Raw genomic sequence first — 19,065 nt, 5'->3', positions numbered from 1 at the left:
AAATCTTTCGATAAAATATGATTGTGATTATATAATCGCTGAGTACTATGAAATAAACTTCTCTTTTTAATTGTTTATTTAATTGTTCAGCCAACTATTTGATGTATATGAATATAATTTAAGTATCCTAGAATTATATTCGTCAATTTTTATTGTCGCTAAAATTTGTGCATTTTGTTAATTGGCAAAAATGTGTTTGACTCTTGGCAGAAGTTCACCACCCTTCGAAACAATCAGTGGCTTCCGGCGTGTCGCGCCTGTCTCTGTGAATCATTTTGATACTTCTGTATCAATGTTTTTATCCGCCGCTTTATTTAATATACTCATCAGGCAATGTTTTTTTTCACCGCACTATTCGTCATTGTTCGCGATGACAGTTATTGTTCGCCTGACCTATTCATTATCTCCCGCTCTCTTCCTTTTATCATTGACACTTCAATATTAAGTCGTTTAATGATTTGGCTACTTCACACGATTTCATGAGTTCCTGTAGCCAAAAGTGCATATATTTTTCTTTTTCGTACTTTAGAAGGGAAATGTATTAAATTCACAAAGTACATTATACTTTCAGTTCTGATTTTTTTAGTATAAAAAATGTGGAATTTTTTTTATTTTAATGAACTGTAAAACTATGAAAAGTGCTTCTGGAACCGTTATTATTTTTTTATATTAAGAATATCGTGCTAATTTTACAGATACCCAAAAGTAAGACCTGTGAAGTTAGTACGACATTCTATTCTTATATTAATATAAAAAAAATAATGACAGTTCCAGTAGTACTCTCTCTTTTTTCATAGTTATATAGTTCCTTATAAAAATAAAAAAGAGTTTAACATTTATTACACTGTTAAAAATGTCATAAAATTTAATGTACTTTTAAGTTACACAAATTACATTCAATGTTATGACTCTAAATTACATGTATCTGTAACTGAAAAGAATATTTGTGTACATGAAATTTAGTATACTTTTCATAAAATTTTACGAAGTTTAGTACATTTTTTATTTTTACAAATTTTATGTAGATTTCCATGAAATATAGTATAAATAAAAATTGAGTTACCTATAACTTCATTTTCATTGACAACATTAAACATTTTTGAAATATTTAATGTTGCCAATGAAAATGAGTACCTGCTTGAAATTTGCTTCCATTACATGTAACGGAAGTAAATTTCTTTTTTTTAAACAACGTTTATTAATTACTAAAAAATAAAAATTGAAAAAGTAGCTGCCGGAACTCAATTATAAAATGATTGTACAGCATAGAATTCTACTAGAAGTAATAAGAGATATCATTGAAATTGCAATAAATTAACGGCATAATACATTTTTTCCAATTGCCATGATTGTACATTTAAATCCATTAAAATTGGTAATTGTTGGAATTTTCAAATATTGATACAATTGAAGCAGTACTAGGTTTATCTCTGTTTTTTCTTTCTTTATTTTAGATATATCTTATGTGATTATAACTATAATACAGAAATTTTATTGTACAAAGGTGATATGTAATTATGCATGTCTGCTTCACAAAATTAGAAATTGTAAATTGGAATTAAATAATTTTTCTCTTTATGACAAAAATTATTAATATATTAATATAAATTTATTTGGTATAATTATTAAAAATAAACTTTGACGAAAATTAAATAATTATGTACATATTAAAATTAATTACATATAATTAAGATAATTTTTTTAAAAAAAGTTCCTTTTAAGATAAACTTAAGAAAAAATAAATCTGAAACAGATAAAATAATTTAAGTTGAAGCAGTATCATGTAGGTTGGTGTAATTAGTAAATAGTTCTTATTTCAAGCTTGTCTTAAATAATGTTTTAAGATTAATACAGATTAAGAGCTAATACAGCTCTATGGGCGGTATTCATAGTCGGATCTTATATTTAAGACCGTTTTAAATACAATCTTAAGATGTTATAAAGCTGTATTAGTATCTTAAGACATTACTTAAGACATTAAGGTCTTAAAATAAGAATTGGCTTAAAAAAGAATGTAATTTCAGGAAATAATTAATTCTAATATGAAATTACACAAAAATTCATTAAATTAATGAATTAAAGAATTTTTATATTTATTTATAAATTTTAATATAAAAGTGCCTAAAAAAACTTTTATAACAGTCCTTTATCTGCTTGAATTTTCTTAATAGTTTTATGTTATTTTGTTATTTCATTTGGAAATTAAACATATTTGTAACATCTCTGTGTTAAGAAGATTTTATATACAGATAGAGACTATAGATAAGAATCAACTGTGACTATACTGTGATTAACTTATGACACCTTAAGACGGTCTTAAATCCGCGTATGAATACCAGTTGTAGATTTAATCGCGCAAGATATAAACATTTTTTGATCGTTTTTACTGAAAAAGATAAAAGGGTTAAATTTAGATTTTGCTATTCGCGAGAGTCAGTGTCGTGCCGATTACCGTGGCACCCTACCGGAGGGGGCCTCCTCTTCCGGTGTAGCACCCACACGTCTTCGGCAGGATGAATCCGTCGCGGGGCTTATCTCATAGCGCGTACTTTTATCTCGCGGGAAGCGGCTGGTCATTGGCCCACATGGTGCTCGTTGCCTTAGCCGGCCATTCATCGTTCGCTGTTATATACAAGTATGTTGTTGATGATGGGCTTTCAAGCCCGTCGATGATACCCGTGAGCGTTTCGGGTTCGACGTGCTTTATATGCATATTAATTGGTCGATATCACTGGGCTGTTATCAAACGTCTATGACGACATAACTTCGCGTAACTCGCCTTCCGAACGTCCGGTCCGTTCCGGTTCATTCGATCTTATCCAAGCCTAATTTGAATCTCATAAATTTTACGTAAGAGTCTCATCCTCAGATAACAGTCTCATTTAAGAAATAAATTTAAATATCAATACTACAGACTTAAATATCAATATAACACTAATATATGACTCTCTGATTAATTAATTAATTTTGTTACAATTGTTATCATTTCAGTCATGATGTGTAGATGTAACTTAATTAATTTATTAATTACGTGGCTTGCGCTGTAATATGTTTGTTAGATACTTGTGAATGATATGAAAAATATACTGAAAGCTCTTAAAATTAATAAATGTTTACGCTAAAATAATATTAATAATGACGAGGAATATTGTAATGAAATACAGTAGTAAATTAATATTTAGCCAAGTCAGATTATAACATAATTGCGTCAGTAATTATAATATCAATTGAATTACTGTCACTTGTGGTGTATCATTTTCGAGCTTTGCAATTAAGCGGATTTTAAAATCAATAAGAGAGATTTAACATGCTCTTATATATGTATGTAATAAAATATAAACGCTTGTAATATATTACATCTATATGTATATCTATATATTTATATGTTTATTATGTGATTAATAGACAATCTGTCTTTCATGCCATAATTGAAAATAACGCATCAGATTTTATGTTACTTTCAATTATGACATGAAAAATAGATGTTTCCAAGAATAGAAAGAAATATATTAGGTGTTGGAATTAATTCGTAGTGTTTTACAAGTGATGGGAAGTACTTTCATTAATGTATTTTTTAATGCTCATGTGAAATAAATAACATTCTTTCATTAAAAAACGCTACGAATTAATTCCAACACCTAATATAAATAGAACCTCAAGAAAAAGTCTTTAATATTTCAAATATAATTGTTCTATATACGTAAATGTCCAATCGATACATTTCTTGTGACATACATTATCGATCGTGTTCTAATTAACATGCGGAGTAGAATTAATTTCGCCTTGTTGTTGTATCGATCGCAAATAGGAAAGTGAATAGAGGGACGGGAAAAGGACAAGATCTCCTACGAGTATCATTTAAGGAAGAGTCAGATGCGATCGGCAGCCGTTTGTTATCAGACTCTCGTACATCCTTCGAAGGATTCACTCGCGTGTTCATATACATATATATGCATACGTAGGGGAGAATTACGGAAAATGTCACTTATTTTATTAAGCTTACCCTCGTTTTTCGAACGCACACGCTGCGTGCTCTCGCATTTCCATTTATTTACATTGGAATTACTTTTTTCCCGCGGGCGAATTTTTTCCCGTTTTTCTCGGCAATATATTTTCCACGCTTTAATGTGTTTGTCACGTTACCCGCTTGCGAAAAACGCATTTATTTTTCTTCTGTTTTTACCGAAAAGATAATCTAATCACAAACTGTAGAATATTATTGACATTAAAAATTGATTATTCAGTAATTTAAAATCAGATAAAGTAATGAATATTATAGAAATATAACAATAATATAGAAAATAGAGATAAAGAATTAAAAACTAGAAGAATAGAAATAAAGAAATAAAAGGACAAAGATATATAAAAATAGTTTATTATAAAGATAGTATATGAATAGAAAATAATAGAAATGATTTAAATAGGAAATCGTGATTAAGAAAATTTGGAATTATTATTTTCTATAATACAATTAATACAATTTATTAGGATTATTATCTATAGTTTATCTATAGTATTAAAAATAATTATCACGAATCAAATAGGATAAGCAATTATATCATTTACACAAATTTTGTTAATTTAAAAATACACTTTAACTAATATCTCTATTAATCTCTAATGTATATTAATTGATGTGCTATTAAAAAAAAAGAGAAGACAAATAGAAATTTCAGGAAAATGTGAAGAGCATTTCAAATGAACCTAAGGCGTAACGAAAGAATAGATCTAATAAAAAGCCACAGTCTCTCTCTTGTGCACCTTTATTTGCATTTATATCCACGTCCGACTTATCTTTTTCCACACGTGTAAGCTAATGAATTTTCCGAACAACGTCATGCTGCGCGGTCCTTCGCTCGGGTGACGAATAATAGCCCGGACTCACACTCACGGAGGGCACATAATTCTCCATTTGCATTTCCAGGGTCGTCCGTTTTAATAGAATCGATCCTAGGTAGTCTCGAGAGAGTACGCTGTTTGTCTTGTCAATTTAACAAATCGCTTTTACCATTTTTGAGCCCGCCGTGCGACATCGGAACACGCGTGCCACCCGAATACCCGTTCGCCAACGCTTACGAACATGGGCCCTCCATTCCGAGGACAAATGAGAATGAGTGGGTGTGCGGAAGGAGATGGAGGCGACAAGGAGTGTAAATGTGCTCCTGGAATTTTTAAAGTTTCTTTTAAAATGTTATTATAATTTGCGTAATAATGGAGTTTTTAAAAATACATACACTGGAAAAAATACGAAATACGGAAATTTAATAAATATTTATTTGAATTTAATTTTAAGCAAATATTTATTAAATGTAAACTTATTTATTTGATATAAAGACATTAATTTAATTTAATTGTCATTTTGTTGTTGACTAAATATTTATTTATTGTGTAAGTACATGTTTATTTACACTGTTAAATCCATAGTGTCAAATTTAATCTAGTGTTAGTCGCCACTGCTCTTACTAAATATATATCGTTATTTTTTATTAAAACAATAATTAAATTTGACACTATATAATATCAAATTGATACTGTACAGTATCGAATATAATAATTGTTTTAGTATAAAATAACGATATGATTGAGTAGGATCAGTGCCGATTCACGTTAAGTTGACACTATACATTTAACAATGTAATACTATTCAAAGAAATATGTAATAAGGTGTAGTAACATTTTTTCAGTGTTGTACTTTTCATAATAATATTACTAATAATTTCCAACTTATTTTTTTGAGATAAACATTTATAAAAATTTAACTATTATAATTGTGAAACTGTCATATTTAGAATTATAAGAAATTAAGTAAATCAAGTAAGACTAAGAGAAGAGCAAAATTTTAAAAGATGATCAACGATGAAGCGCAAGATCGGGAGATAAAAGCGAATAAGCCCGCTTCATTACTGCTCTCCGGATTTCGATATTTCTTTGGTCTCTCTTCCTTTTCCTTTAAATTACGCAGGAAATTTCTAAAGTCTCCGTGTCGGGCAAAATTACTTTCGCGGCGACTGGAATACGAAAACTTCAAACTTATGTAAGTCATACATTCCCTTTGGCGTGCAACGAAGGATATTATTTAGGAGGAAAAGGCGAAAATTCTTGAGCAAACACCAAGGTACGCGTGGGATTTCTATGTTCGCATCCTTTTATTTAAATTCGACAATCTAATTTAATGGCATCAACATTAAATTTAGAATTTGCATCTTTCACACACATGAAAGATATATCAATATTTTCTGAAGATATATCAAAAAATCGTTCAATTTTACAGCATAACTAGACTCTTAATTTTCTGCATAATTATAATAATTATGCAGGATGTCCTAGATTCACTGCTTTTCATTCGGTTTTTATTTGAATTCCACGAAGAATTTAATACTGCTTCCTCATTATTTAATTTTTTTTTGTTAAATATCTAGATAATTACAAAGTTCAGATAATTGCACTGATGTAAAGACATTTTATTACGTATGTAATTTTCAAACATTTTTCTCGAACATTGTGCATATAAATTGCGCTGCGTATAACTTTGGTCTTCTGAGACCTGACATACTTTTTAATGGATATTGGATAGAAATATTTTTAAAATTATATCGTTATAATTACTAATGCATATGTTTATCAAGTATTGCAAAGTGCAAACATCTGTATGCTCTTACTGTAATTAACTCATTTATTTAAACTGTCATCATAATTTTTCGAAAAATTCATGATGATAAACTTATAAAATGATATTAGTTAGAAAGATTAAAAAACACAAGCAACGTTTATTGGATTCTTAAAAATAAATTAGTTTATTACAACATACACATTAAGAATTAAACTAGTTTTTTATTTATAAATTAATCCGATTAATCCGATTAATTTACACAAAAAACTATTTATTTTTAAAGATCCAATAAACGTTGCTCATGTTTTTTGACCCTCCTAACTACTAATTTTTGCTTAGCAATCTCTAGCTAGATATTTTACATAAAATGATATTAATTTAAAACTGAATGGAAAACTATATTTCTATATTACTATAAGTATATAAATTAATGCCGATTAATTGAATAAATCTACGAAAATAAAATTAATTTTTTGTTTGCTACAATAAACATGAAAATAATAAATAGCGATAAAATGGTAACAGTTATTTAATAAATGTAAATTTATCTAATAAAATACTGTCGTACAAATAAGTAAATAATTCAATAGAGTTTTGATAAATTTCATGTTAAATATTGCAGAAATTTTATTGATTTGAAATAAATGAGGCAAAAATATTTCAAAAGTTATTATCCGTTTTCAAATAAACATGTCTCACGTTAAACGGATTATTGATATAAATTACAGATATAAAATGAATTATCTAGTTTTAGAGAATTTGTAGCACGTATATTCTTTACTTATAGTGAGTGCAGGAACCGAAGTTTGTCGCACGTGTTGTGATCATATGTTCAGTCCAGCAATTCTTTCATAAAGCAAGATAGAGATAAATAGAAGGAGAGATTGAGAGGCAGAAAGAGAGGGGAGGAGAGGGGGAGAGAGAGAGAGAGAGAGAGAGAGAGAGAGAGAAAGAGAAATAAATACTATGTTGCTTCCTTTAGGAAAAGCTTTCTTTCTTTTTCTTTTTCTCTCCCGATTGCAAGCGAAACAAGGACGGATTCTCGTAAAGAGAGAGGGCAGCGGGAGAGGTGGAGGCACCACAGAGTGGGCCTCTCGAAGGAGACGGGCGTCAGTCGCGCGGCACGCGGCGCGTTGTTCGCATGTGGGTGTTTCTCTCTCCGAAAGGGGTGCACAAGTGCGTATTCGCGATCCTCCTGGGATTAACGCGATTGATCTCGCCGCCGGGAGCAGGAAATGACGTCGTCGTCGGCGGCGCGGAGATGATAGCGCGAACCGTACCGATTGCAGCATTGTACGTTCTCGAGCTTTGTTCGAAGTATAGTTAATCCTTGATGCAATTGCAACGTTATCGTACCGTCTGCGAGTGTCAGGTCCAGAAAGTCATTTTAGTTTCATGATATGGAAATTATCGTGACGATTAATTTAGCATTGAAATATTAGCGTATAGTGTATCAGCCATTGCTGCTCCCAAAAATCTGTTTTTTTTTTAAATTTAAGTATACATATATATAAATGAATCTTTGAGTTTCTTAACGTGTTTTTTACGACTGCAGAATGTAATTTAAAACCTTGTTAAAATAATGAAACATAAAATTTGTACAGAGTCTTGTACAGTAATTTTAGAGCGTTAATAATTCTGAATTTTAGAGATAAATTAGAAACTTTTATTAAAGAGTCAAATAAAGATAATATTTTATGGAATAACAACGTTGCCTTTGCATTGAGATTATGAATAATGATTATGAAAAATAAAGAAATTATGCGCATATGTGGACGTGTGCATGTGTATGCTAAATGCGTGGGAGAGGAGAAGGGAACGGAAGCGAGGGAGGATACGTACTGCATTTTTTGTGTATATCGGCCTTGTGCGAACGGAAGCGCACGGCGCTTGAATTTGGGATCGAACTTTTTTTGCAATGGACGGAGGACATGTTGCGAATTGTGCCGCGTCACGTTTTAAAATTGCAAGTCAAAAGAGTTAGTTGCCTTCCAAATGAAATCGGTTTGTTGACGACAACAGCTTAGCTTGTGCCAATATTCACAAAAAAATGGATAACACAATTTCCAAAAGTGAAATAGAATTTCTTTTTTTAAAATCTCGTCAACACACACATCGAATGGGAATTTGTTTCAAATTGTTGCAAATTAAATGTTACACGAAAAATATGTACGTGAAACTGTCTATAAATCTATTTGATACTATTGATTTTAGAAACAATAAAATGTATATATTTTAATGTAGAAGAGTCTATAATTATTGTAAATTAAACGAGCGAAACTGACTGAATTAAATTACAAGAATTCGAACGAGAATAAAATCTCGTTTAGTAGTTAATTTTAAATTTATATTCTGCTTTTAATAGAATTCCGATCTTAAATGTGATTTTAAAGCTATTTAATAAAATTAATTAAAAACTAAAGAACAAATATAACTTGATTACTGTTGGATTATTTTAAGGCAGTCTTATAAAATTAATTACTAAATAATATTAGTAGAAACGTAATCAAGGTATGAATAATTGAGTAAATCACATCAATGCGTAATAAGGATTCAAAAATACTTGCAGACTTAAGCACAGTGCAGATGAGAATTCTTTCACAACAAAAAAGGTTGTATAGCAACGATATCTTTGATATAGTCTCGATATAGTGACGACGAGTCATCAGAGTTTCGATTTAGACGCGATTAACATATGGAGTGAATTATTTGCACTAGTCTGCGCACCGGGAAACCCCCTGAGTGCTAGCCAGGTTGATTCATGTCGTAAGGTGCGCGATATATTTCACGGTCTAGGTTCAAGAAAACGAGTACAACTTTAATGCAAGTAGATAGATGGCCTGGTTAGGAAAATTTGTGATCTATAATATAGCACTCTACTGCAGTGCTTCTCATATGTTTTACACGTTTTATCCTTTTTTTCTTTTTTATTTTCCTTTAAAAATGTATGAGGCTATTAATACTTAAAATTAACTTTTAAAAAGCAACATGTATAGAAAAAAATATAATAATTTCTAAATGTTTGTAATTCTAAATGTGTTTTTTTTTGCAGACATAGAGCTCTACAATTTATTTTGAATAAAATAATAAGAAACATAAATATAAGACATAAATAAAAAATTATAATTGTCTGATGCGTAAAATCATATGAAAGTATATACAGAGTGTTTGATAAGTAATGATAAAACTTTTTTATAGGGATAGAGCGGACTGAACTCGTCCGAGCTGAAAAGTCTTCTATCATTTTACAACAGTTAACATATAGACACAGTTAACATATATAAGATATTAATTACTAAAAACTTTTCGATAAATCAATATTTGATTTTTCAATTTAATTTTTAATAATTGATATCTTGTTAATTATTGCGAAAATTGCAAAATGGTAGAGAGTTTTCGATTCAGTTTAGTCCACTTTACTTCTGTGCAAAAGATTTATCATTATTTATCAAACTGTAGAATCTAATAAAATTTGTTATATTATTTGGCTAAAAAGAAAAATAAAATTAGACAATAATTATTTAGAGATTAGATAAATCTTTATGTTTGTTTTAAACTCTTCAGAATAGAATTGTTTCGAAATATGATTGTAAACAGCATTGTAAACCATCGGATAAGAGCGAAGGAAAGATCTTTACGATTCAAAAAATATCTGCGCGAGTGGGCAGCGACGGCATCATGGCCGATTTCTCTCTCTCTCTCTCTCTCTCTCTCTCTCTCTCTCTCTCTTTCTCTCTTGTTTTTTGTTTTTTTCTTATTTTTTTCATTGAAGCAAAAAATTCTAGCATACGCAGATTTTCATCTGGATACACAAGTTAGATATGAAAACAAATCGAGGAAAAATGCGTTGATTGGATCTAAATATCTATTGGATCAAATAATGAACTTGTTCGATCAATAGATTAGATAAATAGTGTTTTTTATGGTATATTGAAATTGTTTGGCTTATTGACCAAACACGCTCTAAGAAATTTGATATGTTTACAATACGGGAAAGAAATTCAATATTTTGTAAATAGTTAAATACAAAAATTATTGAGGAATTTAATGTTTTAAATGACTAAACTATCTTGATAATTTTTTCTCTAGGTGTATTTATGGAAACATTTGGGATGTTTTTACCTGCGCATGAAAATAAAAAGTAGTGTCGACGATAGTCATTATAGCATTGTTTTATAACATCGACGATAGTCATTATAGTATTGTTTTATAACATCGTGTGTATAACATATAGTGCGTTGTTGTATTTTGATTTATGATATTGTTTTTTTATCGTGCTCACTTTTCCGGTTATAATATATAGTTAAATAAAATTCATTTATCCGTTTTTCACATTAAAAAATATGTAGTACCGAGATTTCACTAAATATCGCATTTCCCCCGAGAAATAATTTTTTCTCAATTAATCGCGCACTATTTCTTAATCCACGTCAATATGGATTGTATCCCTGAAGTACAATTTTCATTAATTTCTTTCTCGCGTGATGGTAATCGATTTTATGATAAAACGTGATTCTTAAAATTCATAAAAAGATCTCAAGTAGTGTTAACTTTAATTCAAATTAAAGAAATTAGAAATAATTTATTTAAATAAATTCTGAATTTCTTATCATTTAGTTCAACAATATTTTTTACTGTTTAAAATCCTTTCTAGATTAATATTTTTATTAAAATGTTTCCTTTTTTTTGTGCATAAAATCTGAAATTATGTTCAATCGTCTCGTAATAATTTGTAAACTTCACGATATCGATTAAAGTCGGAATGGATCCAGCTGTTGTAATTAAAAGAAACTATTTAAATAAAAATATTGCTCCGATGTATCTCATTAAGGTCCTCAACCGAGGGTCTCACTTCTTGTCTCCGCAGTCTTTTATCTATTGTGTTTACTGTGGAAAGAAAGAAAGACTCGCGTCAATGCCCTGATAGAGAGATTGCGCAGTTCACTCAATCGCATTCTACCTGCATTCATTCGCTTTTGAGGTTCATATATAATGCTTCTGGAAAATCCATTCAATAGAAGTTACTTGTAAAATCCTAATACAATAAAAAGATAATATCTTTTTTATTCGCAAATTCTCAAGAATTTCACATTGTGTTTTAAAATCCTCTAATTAATCTCGAATTGATTTCATTTTTGAAAAAAATAGTAATTGGCAAATTTTCCTTTTTTTAACAGAATTACGAACTTTTGCATATTCCGTACCTGGAACTTTCGAATTCTTGCAAATTGCGAAAGTATCTTTACGATTTTACTTAAGATTGTTTAGAATTCGTTTGTCCTATCAGGACATCGAGTGGCGAAGAAAAATCGTTGTTAGAGATGTAAGATGAAAATGGCGTGCAAGTCACAAGCAGGCAAGTGGGCAGTACTGTGAAGAATGCCGGTGATTATCGAGACACGATGAAACGAGGTCATGCCAGCTCGCGTTGGCACGTTCCCCAGCGATAACGATCCTCTAGTTCTTTCGGTCCCGCGTGTGATCTTCTTCCGGTTTCCGGTCGCCAGTCCGATCGGCTTTTCTTTATCTCATGTCCTCGTTCCCGGCATTTTTCTAACTATCGACCAATGACGATCATTCTGCTTGTTTCACTGATCGATTACTTTCGCATTTTCGCGTCCTTCATAAGATAACCTGCGTGAACCTTCACGCTTTAACATGTTAACGGTCTGTTTATTACACGAATTATCATGTGAATGAGAAACACGCGTTATACAATTCAACAATCGATATAATCCCATTTAATACACATATGCATTTATATGTATACCTAATTATCTAATTTAATGAAATAGTCTACACTAGATTACCGTATATTTTATATCATACATTAGAATCATGATTTGAATAATAATGATTAATTATTATTAAATTAATAATGCGTTTATACATAATATGTAATTATATAATAATTCGCATCTATGTTTATATAATATTAACTATGTAAACTATGCTAAACTAAAGCTTTACATCTATAGATAATTGAAATCTATGTTCTTTGTTGTTGTACTAGACTGCATTGAAACTTTGATTTTGGTTATATATTTTTATTTATTAATATTAAATTCAAATGTAATAGCAATTCTACATGACGATTTATGTCTTGTTCATAAATGTCTTTATAAATCTTTGAGTTTCTCAAAATTTAGTACATAAATATATGATATGTATACGTTACATGAAATTTAAATTTGAAATTAAATTCAAAACTGAAAAAGACTTGAACATAAGTGAATTAATCAATTCACGGTGGGATTATTTCTCTCTACAGGTATAAGCAAGATGAAATGGATCTGACAGAATTGTCATCAAGAGAGCGCGCGCGACTTAATTTAGAATAAGATAATGGGATAAGATTTAATTATGTTTTCCTGACTTTGTTGTTACCTACTTTCGAGCATTCTTTTAATTCTTTCGAAGACTCATTCAGCTTATTCTTAGATATGCAGCGTAAGGATTTCAAAGTTTTAACAATCTCGGAAGCGATCAGGATATAAAGTAGAAAGAAATCCTTAAATCAATACGTATCACATATGTATGTCGTATGTTTCTTTTAGATCGTAGATTCAAGATTCTTCGATGGATTTGCGATTGATTAAAAAGAATTTTCGCAGATTTCGCCTTTTTCTATAATTTGATATACAAAGATACGAATTGTTCTTTAATTTAATTAAATTTAATTATATTTCGTTTATCTTTATTGTTCTTGTTCCTAATTCGAAAACAAATTTTTTTTTGAATCTACAATTTAAAGAAGTAATATGTAATATGCAAGCTTCTTTAAATTCGGATTTTGCATATACATTGCAATTTACTTTACCACATTGATTAGCTTTCGTGCATGCGTCACGTATGTCTGATTCATAAAAATTCGTGAGATTCTTTCTTGGAGAACTCCCTTGGCTGAAATTCGACTTGATCCTCCTCTCTCTCTTCTATTTCTTCTAATATTTCTCAAAGGTGACGAGAAATCTGGGCTCTTCGGGACCATTAAGTCCGGCAATCGTTTATCTACCGCATACAAAAGAGCACTGTTTCGCGCGAGTCGTCGAATGGTTCTTCTGGAACCGTACTCGGAACTAAAGGGTCCGATGAAGTTTGCATACTTTTTGTCCTCACCTCCCCCAGACAGTTTCTATCGAGGATGAATCTCGATTTGTAGCCCGACATTCTTTTTCTTATTCTCTCTTCGTCACGTAATAATGATACCGTGTCTTCGTATTGCTTTGTGTGCTTAACACTTGGATAATTTTTTAATCCAATCCGACCTTTAATTGTAAACGTAATGAAATTTTCATTTGAGATCTAGTTATCGAGCTATTTAATTGAGTAAATTTACAGATAAATTAATGGGGCAGTTTTTAGATTGTCTTTCTAATTGTAAGTTAAATATTGGAATAAAAGTTCTGAGAGTTACGAACATTAAAATTCAAACGACTGTACAACTTTGTTAAAAATTAATGAAATTCAAATTTAAAAACAGGGGCTTAACTTAAAATTTGAAATTTCTAATTTTCAAAGGCTACTATGTTCTTTGAGTTTCTGTGAGTTTAGTAATTTTTACATATAAAAAAACAAAATGGGGAATTTTTTACTTTGTAGGCCTGTCACACGCTCAAAAAAATCTTGCGAAAATTTTCGACTATCTAACATGAAAGATTAAAGTTTTCCCTACAAAATTGTTTTTTCTTTAAATGTTTCTAAGATTTTTTGTTACTGAATATTGTGAATTAAATAAAAAAAGTAATTTTAACTTTGATTATTCCTAAAGGTAAAAATTATCGCATATTGCAATTAAAAAGATAGATCCTTAAAGCTGAAACTTTGTTTTATTGAATAGTATATATAATTGCCAATTTTTTTTTTAAAAAACATGTAGACGTAATACAAATAAAGAAGCTCTTTGATTCCAACTCAATAAAAAGTTTGATTTATTACAATAAAGAAACGCTGAATAAGAATATCTGTGTTTGCATGTACAAACACAGATATTCATAATTGTAAATATTAATGATAAGATAGATATGGTAGATTTCGATTTTTGGTTTCTAACGGATTCTAACTGTACTTTAATCGTAGGTCGGCGGATGGACGCGCCAGCCGCTGGAAAGCCCGAATCCGGAGGAAAGTACGAAGAAGCCGGTAATCACTGCCGTCGTCGTCATCGCCGCGGGCGGCGCAGGACTACAGAGTTGACGAAAGTCGGCCGATACGCGAGAAGGAAAAGAGAAAGGAAGAAGCGAATTAAGTAAGCAGCGAACAGCGACGCGAGACGCTCATTAGTTAATCACCGTCGTCGCGGTTAGTCGAGACGCAGAGGAAGACGAAGAAGAAGTGGGAAAAAAAGGAAGCAGGAGGAACACCCGTCGGTGGGAGGAACAATCGTATAGTGAGGGGAAAAGTCTTGGTTCGTCATTGAAGACATAAATGTTAAAAGACGTAGACGACGTCCAGTCACGCGAGCGTCCCCATCGTCGATAAATTCGACATCCTAATCGTGAATCCTATTCAATCATTCGTGAGTAATTCCTCGGGAAAATACAAGACATCGGTCGCGACGCGACAGTATTGCTGTCGTGAATTATTTCGCGAATATTTCGAACAGATCGATAGATTACACAAGTGGTGTCATAAAAAATACATATTTTGTGTAAAAATATACTTGAGAATATTCTTGAAAAAGTACGAAGCCAATAAGTATTTATATTTTGGATAATTTGTGTTTTCCAGACATTTCACAGAAACCAAGATTATTTGGCAATTATCCTGATATGATTGAGATTATTCGATGAGATTTCTACTTGGGCTATACATCTCGTACTTCGATCATTTTAAACAGATTTTTTTGAATCACTTGGAATTCTCAATTCGATTGTTAAGACAATCCTGACAAAATTTAATAAACTAGCCAGTAGAATCTTGATCTGTTCTACTACGCGCGCCTTGATCACCCCGAGGAGACTTGAAATCGTCGGTGAAATTTTTATCTTCGAATATTTCACGAATATTCCAAAGGGATTTAAAGAGATCATCGATAGTCGATAACGGTATGTAATCCCGAGGGGGAAGTACGATATAGTGCGGTTTATCGTGAGTTTGCGTAAAACTTTCTTGATTGTGGAGAATCGATCTCTCGTGAGTGTTGCAAATCGTGTTGGTGATCTTCTTCGGGAAGCTGGACAGATGTGCTCCGTCGTGAAGATGATACGTCACGTAGTCGTTGTCGCCTTTCTCACTGTGCTCGCCAGCGGAGCGCCGGGATCTTCGATCATCTACGCGGACGACAAAGTGGTGAGTGGATATAATTTTGTTATTATCTACATTGATCGAATTTTGGGTGAATTGAGAGACAAAATATTACCCGCGATGAAATATTCAGTCAAGTTTTTCATTCTTTTATATAAATAATAATTAATTGATTACTGTTTATAAAAATTGTATATCAAATATTGTAGAAAAATATTTTTTTGTGAATTTATATTTATAAGTTGTTAGCAAATAATATTGAAAGATAGAAAGTAGAAGATATACATTTTTTAAATTTATATCCTCCATTTTATAACTTTTGTTCTTTGAAAAGTATTTTTTGTTAGTAGTTTATCGAAAGAGATAATAATCTTTAAATTAAATACAGTAAATGTATATTATGTGTGAAAAATTATTAATGATAGAATTATTAAAAATTAGAGCTTGGAGTTTATTATATATTATATTTCATTTTTAATTTCGTTTTTTTATATTTAATGAATTTAGTGCGTAATGCATTTATCTGTTAAAAAATTCATTGTTCGTCAATATTACTAATTGTAAGTATCTCGTTGCATTAAGTAATAACCATTGTGAGCTACTGAATATTTTACAATTTTGTTGATTCTAAAGCTTTCGTGATTTCAAATCGAATAGATCATATTACATTTATGAAGATTACGAAATAATATAAATGGCGCTTGCACGGTGCTTTAATTATTATTATTCGTGAAAAACCAGTCATATATTTAATTGAAAGTTTATAAATTATTAGCTATTAAATATATAAATTTGTATCTGAAAATTATATCTATGCAGTGTCAGCAGAAAAATATTAAATTTCATGTAGATATATATTTTTCAATTATAGAATAATATTTCTAGAATAAAATATACATATTCCGTATTAAAATACTTATATATTAATTAAAACAAGAAATTTATGTTTTACTCATGAATTTAGTTATAGTTTATCTAACTTCTACAATATTGGAAATGTGTACTTCCGGAAAGTAATTCCGGATTTTTAACAAATTCCGATAGCTTAATTTTTTTTATTCATCTAGATTTTCGTAAATTGTATATTGATTCTTTTGCACCTGGACTTACAGTACTGTATATCAACTTTTTATACTTACACTATATTTTACGATAGTGAAATGCAGAATCAATCTTTTCTGTAGAACATTATTTGAAAGAAAATTTATATCGTATTTTAAGAGTAATAATGTAATTATATGAATAAATTAAAATTTATTTTATTGTACACAAACATTTTTACGATATTTTCAATGTTCTCTTTAGATTTAGAAGAAATTATTGCTATTACTCGATATTAAATATTTCGTTTATAAAAATTTCTAAAAAAACTATTTTGAACTAATCTCTATTAAAAATGCAACACATTTGAGACTATGATATTCCAAACCAGGATAAATGTATAGTTTTCAATTACGTAAAACAACAAATCTGATATATGAATTCGTGAAATTTAACTATATATTTATTTTTTTTTAGCTATAAATTCCATTTATACGTTTTGATATTAAATGCAATTGCGTAAGAAATTTTATTTTTTCAATTTATAAAATTTACACAAATTATTATTTAAAACAGTTAATTAAATATCATGAACAGTGACACATGTTTAATAAATTTTTTAATAGATGAAAATATATTAATCCTTTTTGAATTAAACATTATATGCGTGTTGAATATAAAAGAGACGTATAAATTTTTTTTCGCTTTTTTTTATTCCGGATAGTAGGAAAAAATCATTTCGATCATTTTTAAAAGAGAAAGTGTGTGTCTCTTTTAATCTCTTATTTGTAATATCAATTGCATTAATTCTCTTCAAACAGAACTTTGCGATATGTTCATATTCATATTCATAAAGAACTTAATATTAAGCAGAAGTTCGTAAAGCCGACTAGTTATGTGTCTATGTATGGGATATTCCGCAATAGCGTTCGGGTTTGTCCCTGTGGGCTTTGTGGTTCTAGGGGACAGTATTATAGTATTCGATGCAATGTAACATTCCGTTTACCATATACTAAGAGAATCGCTCATAAGTTTATGGAAATAATTCATATATAGATCTACATATATATATATATATATATATATATATACATATATATATATACATATATAAATCGCGAATAATCTTGATTTCTCATATTAAATATTTATAACGAATTGCATCAGTAAATACTACAATAATTCCATTTGCTTAGATTAAAATGTATAGCTTTGTAGTTTAATCTCTGATTTAAAGCTTACATGACTAAAAAAAAAAAAATATTTATAAAATTACAAGATTTATATTATATGGAAAGAAATATATTTTTAATATAAAATGTTATGATTATTTATAATTCTCATCTCAATGGATTTGATCAGATCCTCCAGTGGAACGAATCAATCTTATACCTTTAATTGCTAATTTTCTTCAAGTCAATGCGGTTTAATGGAATATAAATTTATCAAATATAAAAAAAGATCTGAGAGTGCAGAAATAGAATTTTCCATCGCAAAGATTAGTCGCTAGGGAATTAATGGCACTGTGCGTACATCTCGTTCCGCGACATTAACTTTTTCCGTTGGTTTCATGCGCTGCTTTATTGCGATATTAATGACTGGTAGGAGAACAAGCTCACTGCTCGCTAACAAGTGTATTCCTCCCTTTGCACAAAAATATTTTCTCGCATCCAACGAAAGCCGCTGCTTCGTTAATTCGATTGATGTTCCGTCGGACATACGTAATCGTTTATATCTGCGTCCGTGCGATAATTATTCCCGTTAATTATTCCGTTAATTATCAAATTCCATTTGGCCAGACGAGAGGCGAAATGTTTGAATTTTCAATTGCGCACTACCTACCAATAGTGGGAATTTATTATAGCGAGGAGAACTTTGTTGAAGCGAGAGCAGGAACACTTACGATGTCGCGACAAGTTAATGTAGGTCCGCAAAGGGAGCGAGAATTAATTGCACTTCGTGACACTTTAAGGTTTTAATACGCTGTGCCGCGTGTTTTTTCACAAAAGCGAAGAATAGTAGTTCCACTTTCTTTCTTTTAAAACGTTGTGTGTATTTAATTTACGTAACGTTCCTCTCCGTTTTTTGAAGCTTAATTGTGATTATAATTCATCTCGAGATCATATTTAATTAAATTTATACTCTACAAAACACATCTTTTAAATTGT

The 19,065-nt window shown here is 30.2% G+C and overlaps 1 protein-coding gene across 2 annotated transcripts in view; it reads left to right on the top strand.

The window, feature by feature from the left end:
- The window catches only part of Mmp2 (Matrix metalloproteinase 2), a 185,824-nt gene that overhangs the window by 2,209 nt on the left and 164,550 nt on the right, over positions 1-19,065 (top strand). The window contains exons 1-2 of one of the 2 annotated variants that reach the window (XM_087411495.1): positions 7,690-7,903; positions 14,690-15,901. In XM_087411495.1, coding sequence (XP_087267621.1) covers positions 15,794-15,901 — 108 coding nt within the window. In that variant the 5' untranslated portion in view covers positions 7,690-7,903; positions 14,690-15,793. Of the gene's footprint in view, positions 1-7,689; positions 7,904-14,689; positions 15,902-19,065 lie in introns of those variants that run through there. The other variant, XM_087411496.1, reaches the window with a different exon arrangement.

Source organism: Acromyrmex echinatior, chromosome 11, assembly GCF_024713525.1.
Source record: "Acromyrmex echinatior isolate Ae372 chromosome 11, ASM2471352v2, whole genome shotgun sequence".
Lineage (NCBI taxonomy): Eukaryota > Metazoa > Arthropoda > Insecta > Hymenoptera > Formicidae > Acromyrmex > Acromyrmex echinatior.
This window is presented reverse-complemented; position numbering and strand designations above follow the sequence as displayed.